Source organism: Eleginops maclovinus, chromosome 6, assembly GCF_036324505.1.
Source record: "Eleginops maclovinus isolate JMC-PN-2008 ecotype Puerto Natales chromosome 6, JC_Emac_rtc_rv5, whole genome shotgun sequence".
NCBI lineage: Eukaryota > Metazoa > Chordata > Actinopteri > Perciformes > Eleginopidae > Eleginops > Eleginops maclovinus.
Genome location: NC_086354.1, coordinates 25,070,669 through 25,085,722, shown reverse-complemented (window position 1 = coordinate 25,085,722; position 15,054 = coordinate 25,070,669). Strand labels below are relative to the sequence as shown.

Genomic DNA, 15,054 nt, shown 5'->3' with positions numbered 1-15,054 from the left:
TAGGCCAGTTCAGGCGACATGCTGCTGAGGGTTCCACAGTGAGGCAGCGTAGGGGATACAGCTGATTCATTTTGGGGACTATTTAATATGATTTTAACAGCCTGCTGAAGAAAAGCTCAGGGCTCCTAATAAAATCTACGTTCCAACAATGAGCAAATCAAATAGAGAAGGGGGGGGGGGTTGTAGGGATGGAGAGTGTTTTGTCAATATCTTCAGGAATGTGTGTGTGTGTGTGTGTGTGTGTGTGTGTGTGTGTGTGTGTGTGTGTGTGTGTGTGTGTGTGTGTGTGTGTGTGTGTGTGTGTGTGTGTGTGTGTGTGTGTGTGTGTGTGTGTGTGTGTGTGTGTGTGTGTGTGTGTGTGTGTGTGTGTGTGTGTGTGTGTGTGTGTGTTTAACATTCCCAGCAGCTCCTCCTCCTGCGGACAGAGGCAGAAATGTGTTATCCTGAAATCAGATCTGTGGAGAAGCTGAAGAGACTTTAACGTTCTATAATAAAATAATAAACAGAAAGTCACGTTAGAATAAATGAAATAAGATAAATATGAAATGTAATTACATTAAATTAAATTCAAATAAAAGAAGTGAAATGATATCATTTTACACCGTCTGAGATATGTCCTTCAAACTTAATAAGAAATGAATGAATCAGAAACCATAAAGCGGTGATAATATGTGGAGATTATCCTGCTGAACTAAACGTGTAAGAATGACACAGAGATTATATTCTGCAATATCCAAATCCAATGGAAAAATCCCATTGCATTTGGTAGATGCTGCCTTCAGGGTTCAACACAAAAATACGACATCCCTGCACCACTCTATAGATCCCTGTAGAATGTTAATGCGTGTGTCGTCTGCATAGAAATGTTCTTTAGTTGTGAGCCATAATCTGAGCCAGTTCAAGTTTGTGAAGTTAACAGGCCCCAGGACGGAGCCTTGAGGAACTCCTCATGTCATATGTGTCCGTTCAGAGGTGTCCCTGTCCTTTAAGGGGGACTAAAACAAACTTAGTGCTGTGCCAGAGTCTGCCTGTTTCTGACTGAGGTGTTTTACCTCCTCAGCTGATAAGAGAAAACTGGAAAAAAGGACGACAGCAGCCCCTTCAAAGTGAACGTCCTAGGTAAGAAAACATTAACTTCAAATGTATGTTTGTAGATATTAATACTCAACGTGTTATAAAGATCATATGACACTACGACTGCAACCTATTGGTGCATGGATCAGAAACACGCAGCAGCTTCACAGACGATGCAGATATAGAAACACAAATCAGAACACATGCAGAAAAACATCTGCAGCAGCTCTTCAACATCTGCAGCATCTAGAGAACATTCAGCAGAGGAAACATGAGCAGTTTACTGAAAGCTGCAGAAACCAAACACAACGGAGACCAGGGGACACTAAAGAGAGACGCACACAGCTGGAGACCAGGGGACACTAAAGAGAGACGCACACAGCTGGAGACCAGGGGACACTAAAGAGAGACGCACACAGCTGGAGACCAGGGGACACTAAAGAGAGACGCACACAGCTGGAGACCAGGGGACACTAAAGAGAGACGCACACAGCTGGAGACCAGGGGACACTAAAGAGAGACGCACACAGCTGGAGACCAGGGGACACTAAAGAGAGACACACACAGCTGGAGACCAGGGGACACTAAAGAGAGACGCACACAGCTGGAGACCAGGGGACACTAAAGAGAGACACACACAGCTGGAGACCAGGGGACACTAAAGAGAGACGCACACAGCTGGAGACCAGGGGACACTAAAGAGAGACGCATACAGCTGGAGACCAGGGGAGACTACAGAGAGACGCACACAGCTGGAGACCAGGGGACACTAAAGAGAGACGCACACAGCTGGAGACCAGGGGACACTAAAGAGAGACGCACACAGCTGGAGACCAGGGGACACTAAAGAGAGACGCACACAGCTGGAGACCAGGGGACACTAAAGAGAGACGCACACAGCTGGAGACCAGGGGACACTAAAGAGAGACACACACAGCTGGAGACCAGGGGACACTAAAGAGAGACGCACACAGCTGGAGACCAGGGGACACTAAAGAGAGACGCATACAGCGCGAGACCAGGGGACACTAAAGAGAGACGCACACAGCTGGAGACCAGGGGACACTAAAGAGAGACACACACAGCTGGAGACCAGGGGACACTAAAGAGAGACGCACACTGCTGGAGACCAGGGGACACTAAAGAGAGACAGACACAGCTGGAGACCAGGGGACACTAAAGAGAGACACACACAGCTGGAGACCAGGGGACACTAAAGAGAGACAGACACAGCTGGAGACCAGGGGACACTAAAGAGAGACGCACACAGCTGGAGACCAGGGGACACTAAAGAGAGACGCACACAGCCGGACACCAGGGGACACTAAAGAGACTACTTCCTGCAGCTTGTTAACCTGCGTCTGAACCTGCGTCTGAACCTGCAGAGGGGAAATATCAGAGAAACTCATTGAAATCTCCTTCCACAACACTGTCCTCACAACTCTGCAGAGAATAATGTGAGCGTGCTTTAAGCCGCTGTAATTTCTCACGAGTAAACTCCAGGATTAGAGGCGCAGCAGGAGGCAAAGTCTGGAGATGAAACAGAAAATAAAGGGTTTTATTATCTGCAGCTCGGTGCATCGATTCCTGCGGTTAGACGTCTCTCTGGGTTTCTGTCAGTTCCTTCACGCTGTGTTTTACTTTGCACTCAGAGACAGACCAAAGGAGGATGGGATTAATCATCTGAAACACAAACAGTGAAGACGCAGCAGCTCGTTTCTCTCCGATAACGTGAAACAGAAGAGGCTGCGTTCACTTCTGTCTCGACGACCTTCACTAAATCAAATGTCTTTCAGAGTTCCTTATACATAAAATGACTCACGGGGGATAATGATAAGCCCTCCACCTTTTTGACGCAGTGCTTTGGTCTTTTTTTAAATGTTTTCTTTTTATTTTTGATCGATTTTAAGAATGAATTAAAACACAGTACATCCAAAAAATTAAATACAAATTAAATAAATAAATTTTGCAAATTTTTTTTTTAAATGGATTAAAATGAATAAAAATAAAGTAAATAAATAAAAATAAAATGAATGAAAAACACTAAAATAGGATCAAGACGCACAGAATCTCAGGTCTGTCCATTTATTGTCTTTTCGCTCAATTTTGATCTCTTTAGATTTTTGAGTAACCTCCTTTTCTTGTCAGGAGTTTCTTTGATGGTATTCATGACAGGTTTTCTGTCTCTGTGTGGTTAATATGTCCCCTTGTTGTTTTGTCTCTGTGTGGTTAATATGTCCCCTTGTTGTTGTGTCTCTGTGTGGTTAATATGTCCCCTTGTTGTTTTGTCTCTGTGTGGTTAATATGTCCCCTTGTTGTTTGGTCTCTGTGTGGTTAATATGTCCCCTTGTTGTTGTGTCTCTGTGTGGTTAATATGTCCCCTTGTTGTTTTGTCTCTGTGTGGTTAATATGTCCCCTTGTTGTTCTGTCTCTGTGTGGTTAATATGTCCCCTTGTTGTTGTGTCTCTGTGTGGTTAATATGTCCCCTTGTTGTTTTGTCTCTGTGTGGTTAATATGTCCCCTTGTTGTTTGGTCTCTGTGTGGTTAATATGTCCCCTTGTTGTTGTGTCTCTGTGTGGTTAATATGTCCCCTTGTTGTTGTGTCTCTGTGTGGTTAATATGTCCCCTTGTTGTTTGGTCTCTGTGTGGTTAATATGTCCCCTAGTTGTTTTTTCTCTGTGTGGTTAATATGTCCCCTTGTTGTTTTGTCTCTGTGTGGTTAATATGTCCCCTTGTTGTTGTGTCTCTGTGTGGTTAATATGTCCCCTTGTTGTTTTGTGTCTCTGTGTCGTTGATATGTCCCCTTGTTGTTTTGTCTCTGTGTCGTTAATATGTCCCCTTGTTGTTGTGTCTCTGTGTGGTTAATATGTCCCCTTGTTGTTTTGTCTCTGTGTGGTTAATATGTCCCCTTGTTGTTTTGTCTCTGTGTGGTTAATATGTCCCCTTGTTGTTTTGTCTCTGTGTGGTTAATATGTCCCCTTGTTGTTTTGTCTCTGTGTCGTTAATATGTCCCCTTGTTGTTGTGTCTCTGTGTGGTTAATATGTCCCCTTGTTGTTTTGTCTCTGTGTGGTTAATATGTCCCCTTGTTGTTGTGTCTCTGTGTGGTTAATATGTCCCCTTGTTGTTTTGTCTCTGTGTGGTTAATATGTCCCCTTGTTGTTTTGTGTCTCTGTGTGGTTAATATGTCCCCTTGTTGTTTTGTCTCTGTGTCGTTAATATGTCCCCTTGTTGTTGTGTCTCTGTGTGGTTAATATGTCCCCTTGTTGTTTTGTCTCTGTGTGGTTAATATGTCCCCTTGTTGTTTTGTCTCTGTGTGGTTAATATGTCCCCTTGTTGTTTTGTCCCTGTGTGGTTAATATGTCCCCTTGTTGTTGTGTCTCTGTGTGGTTAATATGTCCCCTTGTTGTTGTGTCTCTGTGTGGTTAATATGTCCCCTTGTTGTTTTGTCCCTGTGTGGTTAATATGTCCCCTTGTTGTTTTGTCCCTGTGTGGTTAATATGTCCCCTTGTTGTTTTGTCTCTGTGTGGTTAATATGTCCCCTTGTTGTTGTGTCTCTGTGTGGTTAATATGTCCCCTTGTTGTTGTGTCTCTGTGTGGTTAATATGTCCCCTTGTTGTTGTGTCTCTGTGTGGTTAATATGTCCCCTTGTTGTTGTGTCTCTGTGTGGTTAATATGTCCCCTTGTTGTTGTGTCTCTGTGTCGTTAATATGTCCCCTTGTTGTTTTGTCTCTGTGTGGTTAATATGTCCCCTTGTTGTTGTGTCTCTGTGTGGTTAATATGTCCCCTTGTTGTTGTGTCTCTGTGTGGTTAATATGTCCCCTTGTTGTTTTGTCTCTGTGTGGTTAATATGTCCCCTTGTTGTTTGGTCTCTGTGTGGTTAATATGTCCCCTTGTTGTTTGGTCTCTGTGTGGTTAATATGTCCCCTTGTTGTTGTGTCTCTGTGTGGTTAATATGTCCCCTTGTTGTTTTGTCTCTGTGTGGTTAATATGTCCCCTTGTTGTTTGGTCTCTGTGTGGTTAATATGTCCCCTTGTTGTTGTGTCTCTGTGTGGTTAATATGTCCCCTTGTTGTTTTGTCTCTGTGTGGTTAATATGTCCCCTTGTTGTTCTGTCTCTGTGTGGTTAATATGTCCCCTTGTTGTTGTGTCTCTGTGTGGTTAATATGTCCCCTTGTTGTTTTGTCTCTGTGTGGTTAATATGTCCCCTTGTTGTTTGGTCTCTGTGTGGTTAATATGTCCCCTTGTTGTTGTGTCTCTGTGTGGTTAATATGTCCCCTTGTTGTTGTGTCTCTGTGTGGTTAATATGTCCCCTTGTTGTTTGGTCTCTGTGTGGTTAATATGTCCCCTAGTTGTTTTTTCTCTGTGTGGTTAATATGTCCCCTTGTTGTTTTGTCTCTGTGTGGTTAATATGTCCCCTTGTTGTTGTGTCTCTGTGTGGTTAATATGTCCCCTTGTTGTTTTGTGTCTCTGTGTCGTTGATATGTCCCCTTGTTGTTTTGTCTCTGTGTCGTTAATATGTCCCCTTGTTGTTGTGTCTCTGTGTGGTTAATATGTCCCCTTGTTGTTTTGTCTCTGTGTGGTTAATATGTCCCCTTGTTGTTTTGTCTCTGTGTGGTTAATATGTCCCCTTGTTGTTTTGTCTCTGTGTGGTTAATATGTCCCCTTGTTGTTTTGTCTCTGTGTCGTTAATATGTCCCCTTGTTGTTGTGTCTCTGTGTGGTTAATATGTCCCCTTGTTGTTTTGTCTCTGTGTGGTTAATATGTCCCCTTGTTGTTGTGTCTCTGTGTGGTTAATATGTCCCCTTGTTGTTTTGTCTCTGTGTGGTTAATATGTCCCCTTGTTGTTTTGTGTCTCTGTGTGGTTAATATGTCCCCTTGTTGTTTTGTCTCTGTGTCGTTAATATGTCCCCTTGTTGTTGTGTCTCTGTGTGGTTAATATGTCCCCTTGTTGTTTTGTCTCTGTGTGGTTAATATGTCCCCTTGTTGTTTTGTCTCTGTGTGGTTAATATGTCCCCTTGTTGTTTTGTCCCTGTGTGGTTAATATGTCCCCTTGTTGTTGTGTCTCTGTGTGGTTAATATGTCCCCTTGTTGTTGTGTCTCTGTGTGGTTAATATGTCCCCTTGTTGTTTTGTCCCTGTGTGGTTAATATGTCCCCTTGTTGTTTTGTCCCTGTGTGGTTAATATGTCCCCTTGTTGTTTTGTCTCTGTGTGGTTAATATGTCCCCTTGTTGTTGTGTCTCTGTGTGGTTAATATGTCCCCTTGTTGTTGTGTCTCTGTGTGGTTAATATGTCCCCTTGTTGTTGTGTCTCTGTGTGGTTAATATGTCCCCTTGTTGTTGTGTCTCTGTGTGGTTAATATGTCCCCTTGTTGTTGTGTCTCTGTGTGGTTAATATGTCCCCTTGTTGTTTTGTCTCTGTGTGGTTAATATGTCCCCTTGTTGTTGTGTCTCTGTGTGGTTAATATGTCCCCTTGTTGTTGTGTCTCTGTGTGGTTAATATGTCCCCTTGTTGTTTTGTCTCTGTGTGGTTAATATGTCCCCTTGTTGTTTGGTCTCTGTGTGGTTAATATGTCCCCTTGTTGTTTGGTCTCTGTGTGGTTAATATGTCCCCTTGTTGTTTGGTCTCTGTGTGGTTAATATGTCCCCTTGTTGTTTGGTCTCTGTGTGGTTAATATGTCCCCTTGTTGTTTTGTCTCTGTGTCGTTAATATGTCCCCTTGTTGTTGTGTCTCTGTGTGGTTAATATGTCCCCTTGTTGTTTGTGTCTCTGTGTCGTTAATATGTCCCCTTGTTGTTTTGTCTCTGTGTGGTTAATATGTCCCCTTGTTGTTTTGTCTCTGTGTGGTTAATATGTCCCCTTGTTGTTTTGTCTCTGTGTGGTTAATATGTCCCCTTGTTGTTTTGTGTCTCTGTGTCGTTATATGTCCCCTTGTTGTTTTGTCTCTGTGTCGTTAATATGTCCCCTTGTTGTTGTGTCTCTGTGTGGTTAATATGTCCCCTTGTTGTTTTGTCTCTGTGTGGTTAATATGTCCCCTTGTTGTTTTGTCTCTGTGTGGTTAATATGTCCCCTTGTTGTTTTGTCTCTGTGTGGTTAATATGTCCCCTTGTTGTTTTGTCTCTGTGTGGTTAATATGTCCCCTTGTTGTTGTGTCTCTGTGTGGTTAATATGTCCCCTTGTTGTTTTGTCTCTGTGTCGTTAATATGTCCCCTTGTTGTTGTGTCTCTGTGTGGTTAATATGTCCCCTTGTTGTTTTGTCTCTGTGTCGGTTAATATGTCCCCTTGTTGTTTTGTCTCTGTGTGGTTAATATGTCCCCTTGTTGTTTGTGTCTCTGTGTGGTTAATATGTCCCCTTGTTGTTGTGTCTCTGTGTGGTTAATATGTCCCCTTGTTGTTTTGTCCCTGTGTGGTTAATATGTCCCCTTGTTGTTTTGTCCCTGTGTGGTTAATATGTCCCCTTGTTGTTTTGTCTCTGTGTGGTTAATATGTCCCCTTGTTGTTGTGTCTCTGTGTGGTTAATATGTCCCCTTGTTGTTGTGTCTCTGTGTGGTTAATATGTCCCCTTGTTGTTTTGTCTCTGTGTCGTTAATATGTCCCCTTGTTGTTTTGTCTCTGTGTGGTTAATATGTCCCCTTGTTGTTGTGTCTCTGTGTGGTTAATATGTCCCCTTGTTGTTTTGTCTCTGTGTGGTTAATATGTCCCCTTGTTGTTGTGTCTCTGTGTCGTTAATATGTCCCCTTGTTGTTTTGTCTCTGTGTGGTTAATATGTCCCCTTGTTGTTGTGTCTCTGTGTGGTTAATATGTCCCCTTGTTGTTTTGTCTCTGTGTGGTTAATATGTCCCCTTGTTGTTGTGTCTCTGTGTGGTTAATATGTCCCCTTGTTGTTTTGTCTCTGTGTGGTTAATATGTCCCCTTGTTGTTTGTGTCTCTGTGTCGTTAATATGTCCCCTTGTTGTTGTGTCTCTGTGTGGTTAATATGTCCCCTTGTTGTTTTGTCTCTGTGTGGTTAATATGTCCCCTTGTTGTTTTGTGTCTCTGTGTGGTTAATATGTCCCCTTGTTGTTTTGTCTCTGTGTGGTTAATATGTCCCCTTGTTGTTTTGTCTCTGTGTGGTTAATATGTCCCCTTGTTGTTTTGTCTCTGTGTGGTTAATATGTCCCCTTGTTGTTTGTGTCTCTGTGTGGTTAATATGTCCCCTTGTTGTTGTGTCTCTGTGTGGTTAATATGTCCCCTTGTTGTTTTGTCTCTGTGTGGTTAATATGTCCCCTTGTTGTTTTGTCTCTGTGTGGTTAATATGTCCCCTTGTTGTTTTGTCTCTGTGTGGTTAATATGTCCCCTTGTTGTTTTGTCTCTGTGTGGTTAATATGTCCCCTTGTTGTTTTGTCTCTGTGTGGTTAATATGTCCCCTTGTTGTTGTGTCTCTGTGTGGTTAATATGTCCCCTTGTTGTTTTGTCTCTGTGTGGTTAATATGTCCCCTTGTTGTTGTGTCTCTGTGTGGTTAATATGTCCCCTTGTTGTTGTGTCTCTGTGTGGTTAATATGTCCCCTTGTTGTTTTGTCTCTGTGTGGTTAATATGTCCCCTTGTTGTTTTGTCTCTGTGTGGTTAATATGTCCCCTTGTTGTTGTGTCTCTGTGTGGTTAATATGTCCCCTTGTTGTTGTGTCTCTGTGTGGTTAATATGTCCCCTTGTTGTTTTGTCTCTGTGTGGTTAATATGTCCCCTTGTTGTTTTGTGTCTCTGTGTGGTTAATATGTCCCCTTGTTGTTTTGTCTCTGTGTCGTTAATATGTCCCCTTGTTGTTGTGTCTCTGTGTCGTTAATATGTCCCCTTGTTGTTTTGTCTCTGTGTCGTTAATATGTCCCCTTGTTGTTGTGTCTCTGTGTGGTTAATATGTCCCCTTGTTGTTTTGTCTCTGTGTGGTTAATATGTCCCCTTGTTGTTTTGTCTCTGTGTCGTTAATATGTCCCCTTGTTGTTGTGTCTCTGTGTCGTTAATATGTCCCCTTGTTGTTTTGTCTCTGTGTCGTTAATATGTCCCCTTGTTGTTGTGTCTCTGTGTGGTTAATATGTCCCCTTGTTGTTTTGTCTCTGTGTGGTTAATATGTCCCCTTGTTGTTTTGTCTCTGTGTCGTTAATATGTCCCCTTGTTGTTGTGTCTCTGTGTCGTTAATATGTCCCCTTGTTGTTTTGTCTCTGTGTCGTTAATATGTCCCCTTGTTGTTGTGTCTCTGTGTGGTTAATATGTCCCCTTGTTGTTGTGTCTCTGTGTGGTTAATATGTCCCCTTGTTGTTGTGTCTCTGTGTCGTTAATATGTCCCCTTGTTGTTTTGTCTCTGTGTCGTTAATATGTCCCCTTGTTGTTGTGTCTCTGTGTGGTTAATATGTCCCCTTGTTGTTGTGTCTCTGTGTGGTTAATATGTCCCCTTGTTGTTGTGTCTCTGTGTGGTTAATATGTCCCCTTGTTGTCTGTTCCTATACTAGCTGTTCTGTTTCTGTGTAGCTGTGAACTTGTTATTTTGAAACTAAGGGAACATGTTCAAATGGAAAACAGATGAACTGTTTAGACGCGGCGGTTTAGGGTTCAGCACAAACACAAGAACCAACACACCACAGAACGGTTGCTCTGCTCAGAAAATATGAGTCCATGCTGCTGGATCTCCTCTCCGCTGCTCAGCGCTGATTTCTGTGTCGCGTAATAATCATCCCTCTGCGAAGAGGAAACATGAACAGCTCTCCAGATAATCACCGTCATTATGTTCCTCTCAGGGAGGCTTTCAGAAAAGAGCTGGAAGACTCCCAGGATGTTAAAATCACACTTTCACAGAATCTGTAATTAACACATCCCTAACGCTGCAGCGGAGATATCGTGCGAGTATTCCTCTGTGCTGCAAAGCGTGCACACTGCAATAATCCTCAGTCACTCATGAAGTCCAAACGGCCGGGAAGTGGAAATGAAATACAAAGAAAAACGTGCATTTTACTTTAGTCTAATTCCTTCATATCTGATTCAAAACATTGAAATATTTACTTGAGTGTCACTGCATGAAAGCATGTGAATCTAAGCCAAGATAGGCTATAGCGCTCAGCAAGGCTTGTTGAGCTGCTGTTCTAAAAGATGAATGTAATCAAATAATACAGTAAATAATTATAAATAGATCAAATGAAATAATATAACAAGGGAATCAAATAAAATAGGCAGAATAAATTAAATGAAGTGCATTAGTTTAATAAATGTACTAAAATATAAAACCAATAAATAAATGAGAACGTTCCATTTCAAACACAACGAAGTGAAGGACGACAAAACTGAGAGAGGAACAAAGGAAATGAAAATATCATTTATCAAATGAATTTAAATAAAACCCCAAATTGTTCATTTACTTTCAGAGACCACGGGTTTGGACCATGGAGATGGTTTCTACGCCGGGATGCCGATCCCCTGCGCCGACGGCTTCTGTGTTCACGGGAAATGTGAATTCAACTACAACGTGGCCACCTGCAGGTAAACTCACTCAGGAACGGAAGTCAAACTCAGGGTGTGAACATGCAGGGGAGGTGTCTGAAGGACACGACTGAACGTCAACACGGCCGAGAAAACGTGGTGATAGGTAAACAAAAGGCGTAGTGTCAAGTGCTAACATGCTGTGTGTGTGTGTGTGTGTGTGTGTGTGTGTGTGTGTGTGTGTGTGTGTGTGTGTGTGTGTGTGTGTGTGTGTGTGTGTGTGTGTGTGTGTGTGTGTGTGTGTGTGTCAGGTGTGATGCGGGTTATAAAGGCGCTCAGTGTGAGGACCCTCAGGACTTCAACATCCTGTACGTGGTTCCCAGCGGTCAGAAGCTTCACTACGTTCTCATCGCCGCCATCATCGGCGCCGTGCAGATCGCCATCATCGTCGCCGTGGTGATGTGCATCACAAGGTGAAGTCCAAAAGTCAAAAGTCCAAAAAATGATGAAAAATAAATGATTCAAAACATTTTGAGAAAAAAGTTAAAAATATAGATTTTTCTCAGAATTTTGAGACAAAGGTCAAACTTTGGAGATTAGGGTCAGAACTTTTATTTTTCTGAAAACATTTCTAGAAAAAAAATCAGACTTTTTACTCAATTTGTTTTTTCTAAAACTTGAGAAGAAAAAAACCCGGAATTTTATATAAAAAGTCAGAATTTGAGAAAAACTGTAAATAAGTGCATATGTGTTTCAGTCACGCTTGATAATCTGCATGAATGATAATTCAAAGGAATCGTTAAGGTCAATGTTTCAGGTGACTCTTTAAGGATCTTCTTCGACGCTCTGTTCAATCATTCAGTATGTTTTCCAGAACGGACATAAACCACTGTGTCGTTATGGACAGTGTGTTGGGGTCTTCACTGGTTTCCATTGGACCCGGTCCCTGCTACTCTAAACGAAAATAATAAATCTGTTTCTTTGTGTTTCTTTAGGAAATGTCCAAAAAACAACCGGGGTCGCCGGCAAAAACAGAACCTGGGACACTTTTCAGCGGACACGAACTCCCGGATGGTATAGCCGCGTTGGTCCGGGTCCTTTTTTTAAAACCGTTTTTCTTACGCCGTGGGAATAGCATTTTTTAAACGGTAGATGTTTGGTGTTTTGTTTTTCCTCCTGAGAAACCATAAAGAAAAGAAGAATGAGAATATTTATTTAAGGGGCCTTACTTACTTTCCCTCCTGTTTCATTTGAGATTTTTGGATGGAAATCATTTTCTTTCTTTGCCGGAAGATCGAGAACAAGGAGGCGAATCTTCAAACCCCCCCGCTGTCACTTTACGTCGTTCCCGTGTCCGCTGTCTTAATCACGTCACTCTGCTTCTCTGGAGGTAGACGCTTTATAAAGACGGTACTTTTGGTAAACTGGAGAAATGTCCGCCCCTCTCGAATGTGCTATTTATTGGAACGTGATGATTTGTACGGCCCGGTTTTAATACCTGTGCAGCTGACCACCAAAGGCAGTGTGTTTTCTAATTGAAGGAGTTCGGGGCCGGCCAGTGATGCAGAAACGTTTATACTTTATTCTCTAAAGACGTCACTGTGTTCCAACAAGCTAATCATGAGTTACTACTCTAAGGATCCTTTTCTTCAGAGTAGCTTTTGTTACTTTTGTTTCAAATGTTCTAGTTCCTGTATATATATCCGCATGACTTGTGAAAACTGTGTACTGTGGTGTAGTTTGAAACCTTTTTGAAAAGAAGAGCCGACGGCCTCGACGCCTCCTCCTTTTCAGACAAATTCGAAGATGGACATCCAAAATATTCAGACTGACAAACGGAGGACAGTGACAGGGGGAGGTTCACGATGTGTTTGAAGAAAGGAATGTTTAAAGTTTGGAAAAAAACTGTCTGAAAATAACAAAAAGAGGAGCGGAAGTTTCAGTACGTTCTTCTGAAACACAGATTGTGTTGAATCCAAGGCATGTTTTTGCATCTTCGTACGAAAACACCCAAATTGAGAGGATTGTAAAGGAAGTGTGTCGCCTGTTTTTAGGTTTCAAAGACTGCAAATGTAATCGGAGAACACCTTGGTGGCAGAGATGGCTGTAATCACGGTTTACCTTTGAATGTGGGAGAAATATTCAGTATTTTTCTACTTTAGTTTGTTTCAGTTTAGCATTTGCTCCACAGCGAGACATTCCAAGCACATAAACTGATCTAGAAAACTCTAAAAATGTCAGCAGAAATATAAGTTGAACCCCCGCTTTCTTCTGGTACAAACACGTTTGGTGTCCAGCGGAAAGCAGAGTAGAAGTGAGTAGAAGTGGGAGACATTGGAGTATTTTGTTGTTCTGATTGTGTTGATTTTAAAGGAAGGCGTCTTCGTACAAAACACCCAAATTCAGAGGATTGTAAAGGAAGTGTGTCGCTGGCTTTGAGGTTTTAAAGACTGAAATGGTTCTTAAGCTGTAACCGCAGAGTCCTGGTTGCAGAGATGAGTACTCCAGGCTTTTCTTTGAATGTGAGAATTTGTTTTTGTTTTTCGTTTGCTCCACAGCGAGACATTCCAGGCACGGGAATCTGATAATAATAGAACGAAGAAATGACTTTACAGTAAGATTATGACCTAAAGACCCTGTTTTCCTTTTGGTATTAATTTAGGCGATCAGATCGGAGAAAAAGAAAGACAAATAGTGTATGTAGAAAGTCAACAACAATCCACAGGAACCGGCATCCGATGAGTGGCGATGCTTTCCTGTGATGCTCCTTGTGATAATCTGTGTGACGTTTGTGCGTTTTATATCAAAGACTATGGAAGAGGAGAAGGGCCACATGTATGTTCAAGTTCTGAGATTAATGTCTGATCCTGAGGAATTCATTTTCACTGAATTGCGAGGAAACATTCAAAAAAGTCAACATTTTTTTAAACTCTCAGAAATTTGAGAAAAAAACCCTCAAAATTCAGAGGAAATAAAGTCGGGAAAGAAAATCTCGGAATTTTGAGAAAAGTCCCCAAAAAAAGTCATCTTAGAATTTTTGGAAAAAGAGTCTGATTTAGTTTTGCTTGAATTTTGCGGCAAGATATCTAAGAAGTCTAATTTAAGAGAAATAAATGATGAATAATAAAAGTATTTCTCACAACTTTAAGAGGAAGCCTTCACATGTGGCCCTAACCCTCATCTGTAAAAGTCCCATCCTTTCTTTTGGAATCGACCCACTGCTGAAGGTTTCGGTGTCAACATGCAGTGTGGGAAGGAGAGTATCCGGACTGAGTCGAGCATCACTCTCCGCTTCATTCCTGACCTCGAGTCGGTGGGGAAATATTCCAGTTTTTGATCTGAAGAGTCGGATGCTGTGCGTGTTTCTTTTGTTTTCCGACACAGGACTTTGTGTAAGGTGTTAGTCTACAGGTCGTAGGTCAGCCTCCCCTGGGCAGCGTGTTTCTTCGTGTTGTCCACCATCGCAGCCGTGACTTCTCTAAATGTGACTAGAATGTGTTTGACATGTTAATATTCTGCATGTAGACTTCCAGAGGCTATTTTTAGTCTCTGCCAAAATAAAAAAGGAAATGTTTTTTAATGTACCCCCCCGCCCCCCGAGTGCCGATGTGTCATTTCAGTGAAGTGTTCCTTTTATTTACTCCTGCGGGGTTTGTCTGACACTGTCCTCATTTTACAGCATATTCCACTTCCTGTGTGTGTGTGTGTGTGTGTGTGTGTGTGTGTGTGTGTGTGTGTGTGTGTGTGTGTGTGTGTGTGTGATGACTGAGGAAACGCATGTTATTGACAGTGACCCGTGTGAACAGCCACAGGAGGCTCTTCAGTGCACGGACATATGAAACAGTGTTTTGGCTCCACAGAGACACGGTGTCCTGATTCCATACTAATTAAAGTTGATGGTGCAGAATCTACAAAGAGTCCGTCTGAGGCATTAACCATGTAACGTGTGAACTGCTTTCAGCCTGGCAGGAGAAAAACGTGTATTTTTGGGGGGAGAAACGACACAGAATATGTTTATTCTCCCGATAGTCATCAAGGTAAAATTGGACCCATTTTCTCAAAAGGCACAGGACTCACAACAGCATGACTCAGACAAAGGCTTTGGTTTGAAGACACTAAAACACTGGGGGAAATTGACGAGGACATGTCTGCACTGTTGAATAACCAGGGAGAACTGGGAAGAGGAAAATGGGATCCTATCGTTCCCGCTCCTCTCATTGATGTTAAATATCTACCCTTGCTAATTGCTAATGGGACTTAGTGGTTTTAAAAACGAGCACAGATGAGGTTGAATGTGTCCTCCAGGCATGTCTTCATTATCAGTGGTCACCCACCTGTCCGGGGAGAGGGGGGGGGGGTTGGGGTGTTCTACGTTGTTAATTGACAGTCTAATTAAGAACTGCTCATTTGCAGGATCCAGAAGCGGAGCAGAGGTCACCCCGCCTCCATGTGAAAATACACCAATGTGTGTGTGTGGTACATTTCTACATGGGGCACAGGCACTCAGGCACGCTATACTGGAGTAAATATAGAGTTATAGAG

General features: G+C 42.4%; 1 protein-coding gene across 1 annotated transcript in view; it reads left to right on the top strand.

Moving 5' to 3' along the window:
• Positions 1-14,096, top strand: part of tmeff1a (transmembrane protein with EGF-like and two follistatin-like domains 1a) — a 38,388-nt gene extending 24,292 nt beyond the window's left edge. Inside the window, exons 7-10 of the mRNA XM_063885474.1 lie at positions 1,066-1,119; positions 10,458-10,572; positions 10,824-10,985; positions 11,508-14,096. Of these exons, the coding sequence (XP_063741544.1) occupies positions 1,066-1,119; positions 10,458-10,572; positions 10,824-10,985; positions 11,508-11,592 (416 nt within the window). The 3' untranslated portion in view covers positions 11,593-14,096. The remainder of the gene's footprint in view (positions 1-1,065; positions 1,120-10,457; positions 10,573-10,823; positions 10,986-11,507) is intronic.
• Positions 14,097-15,054: the final 958 nt, after the last annotated feature.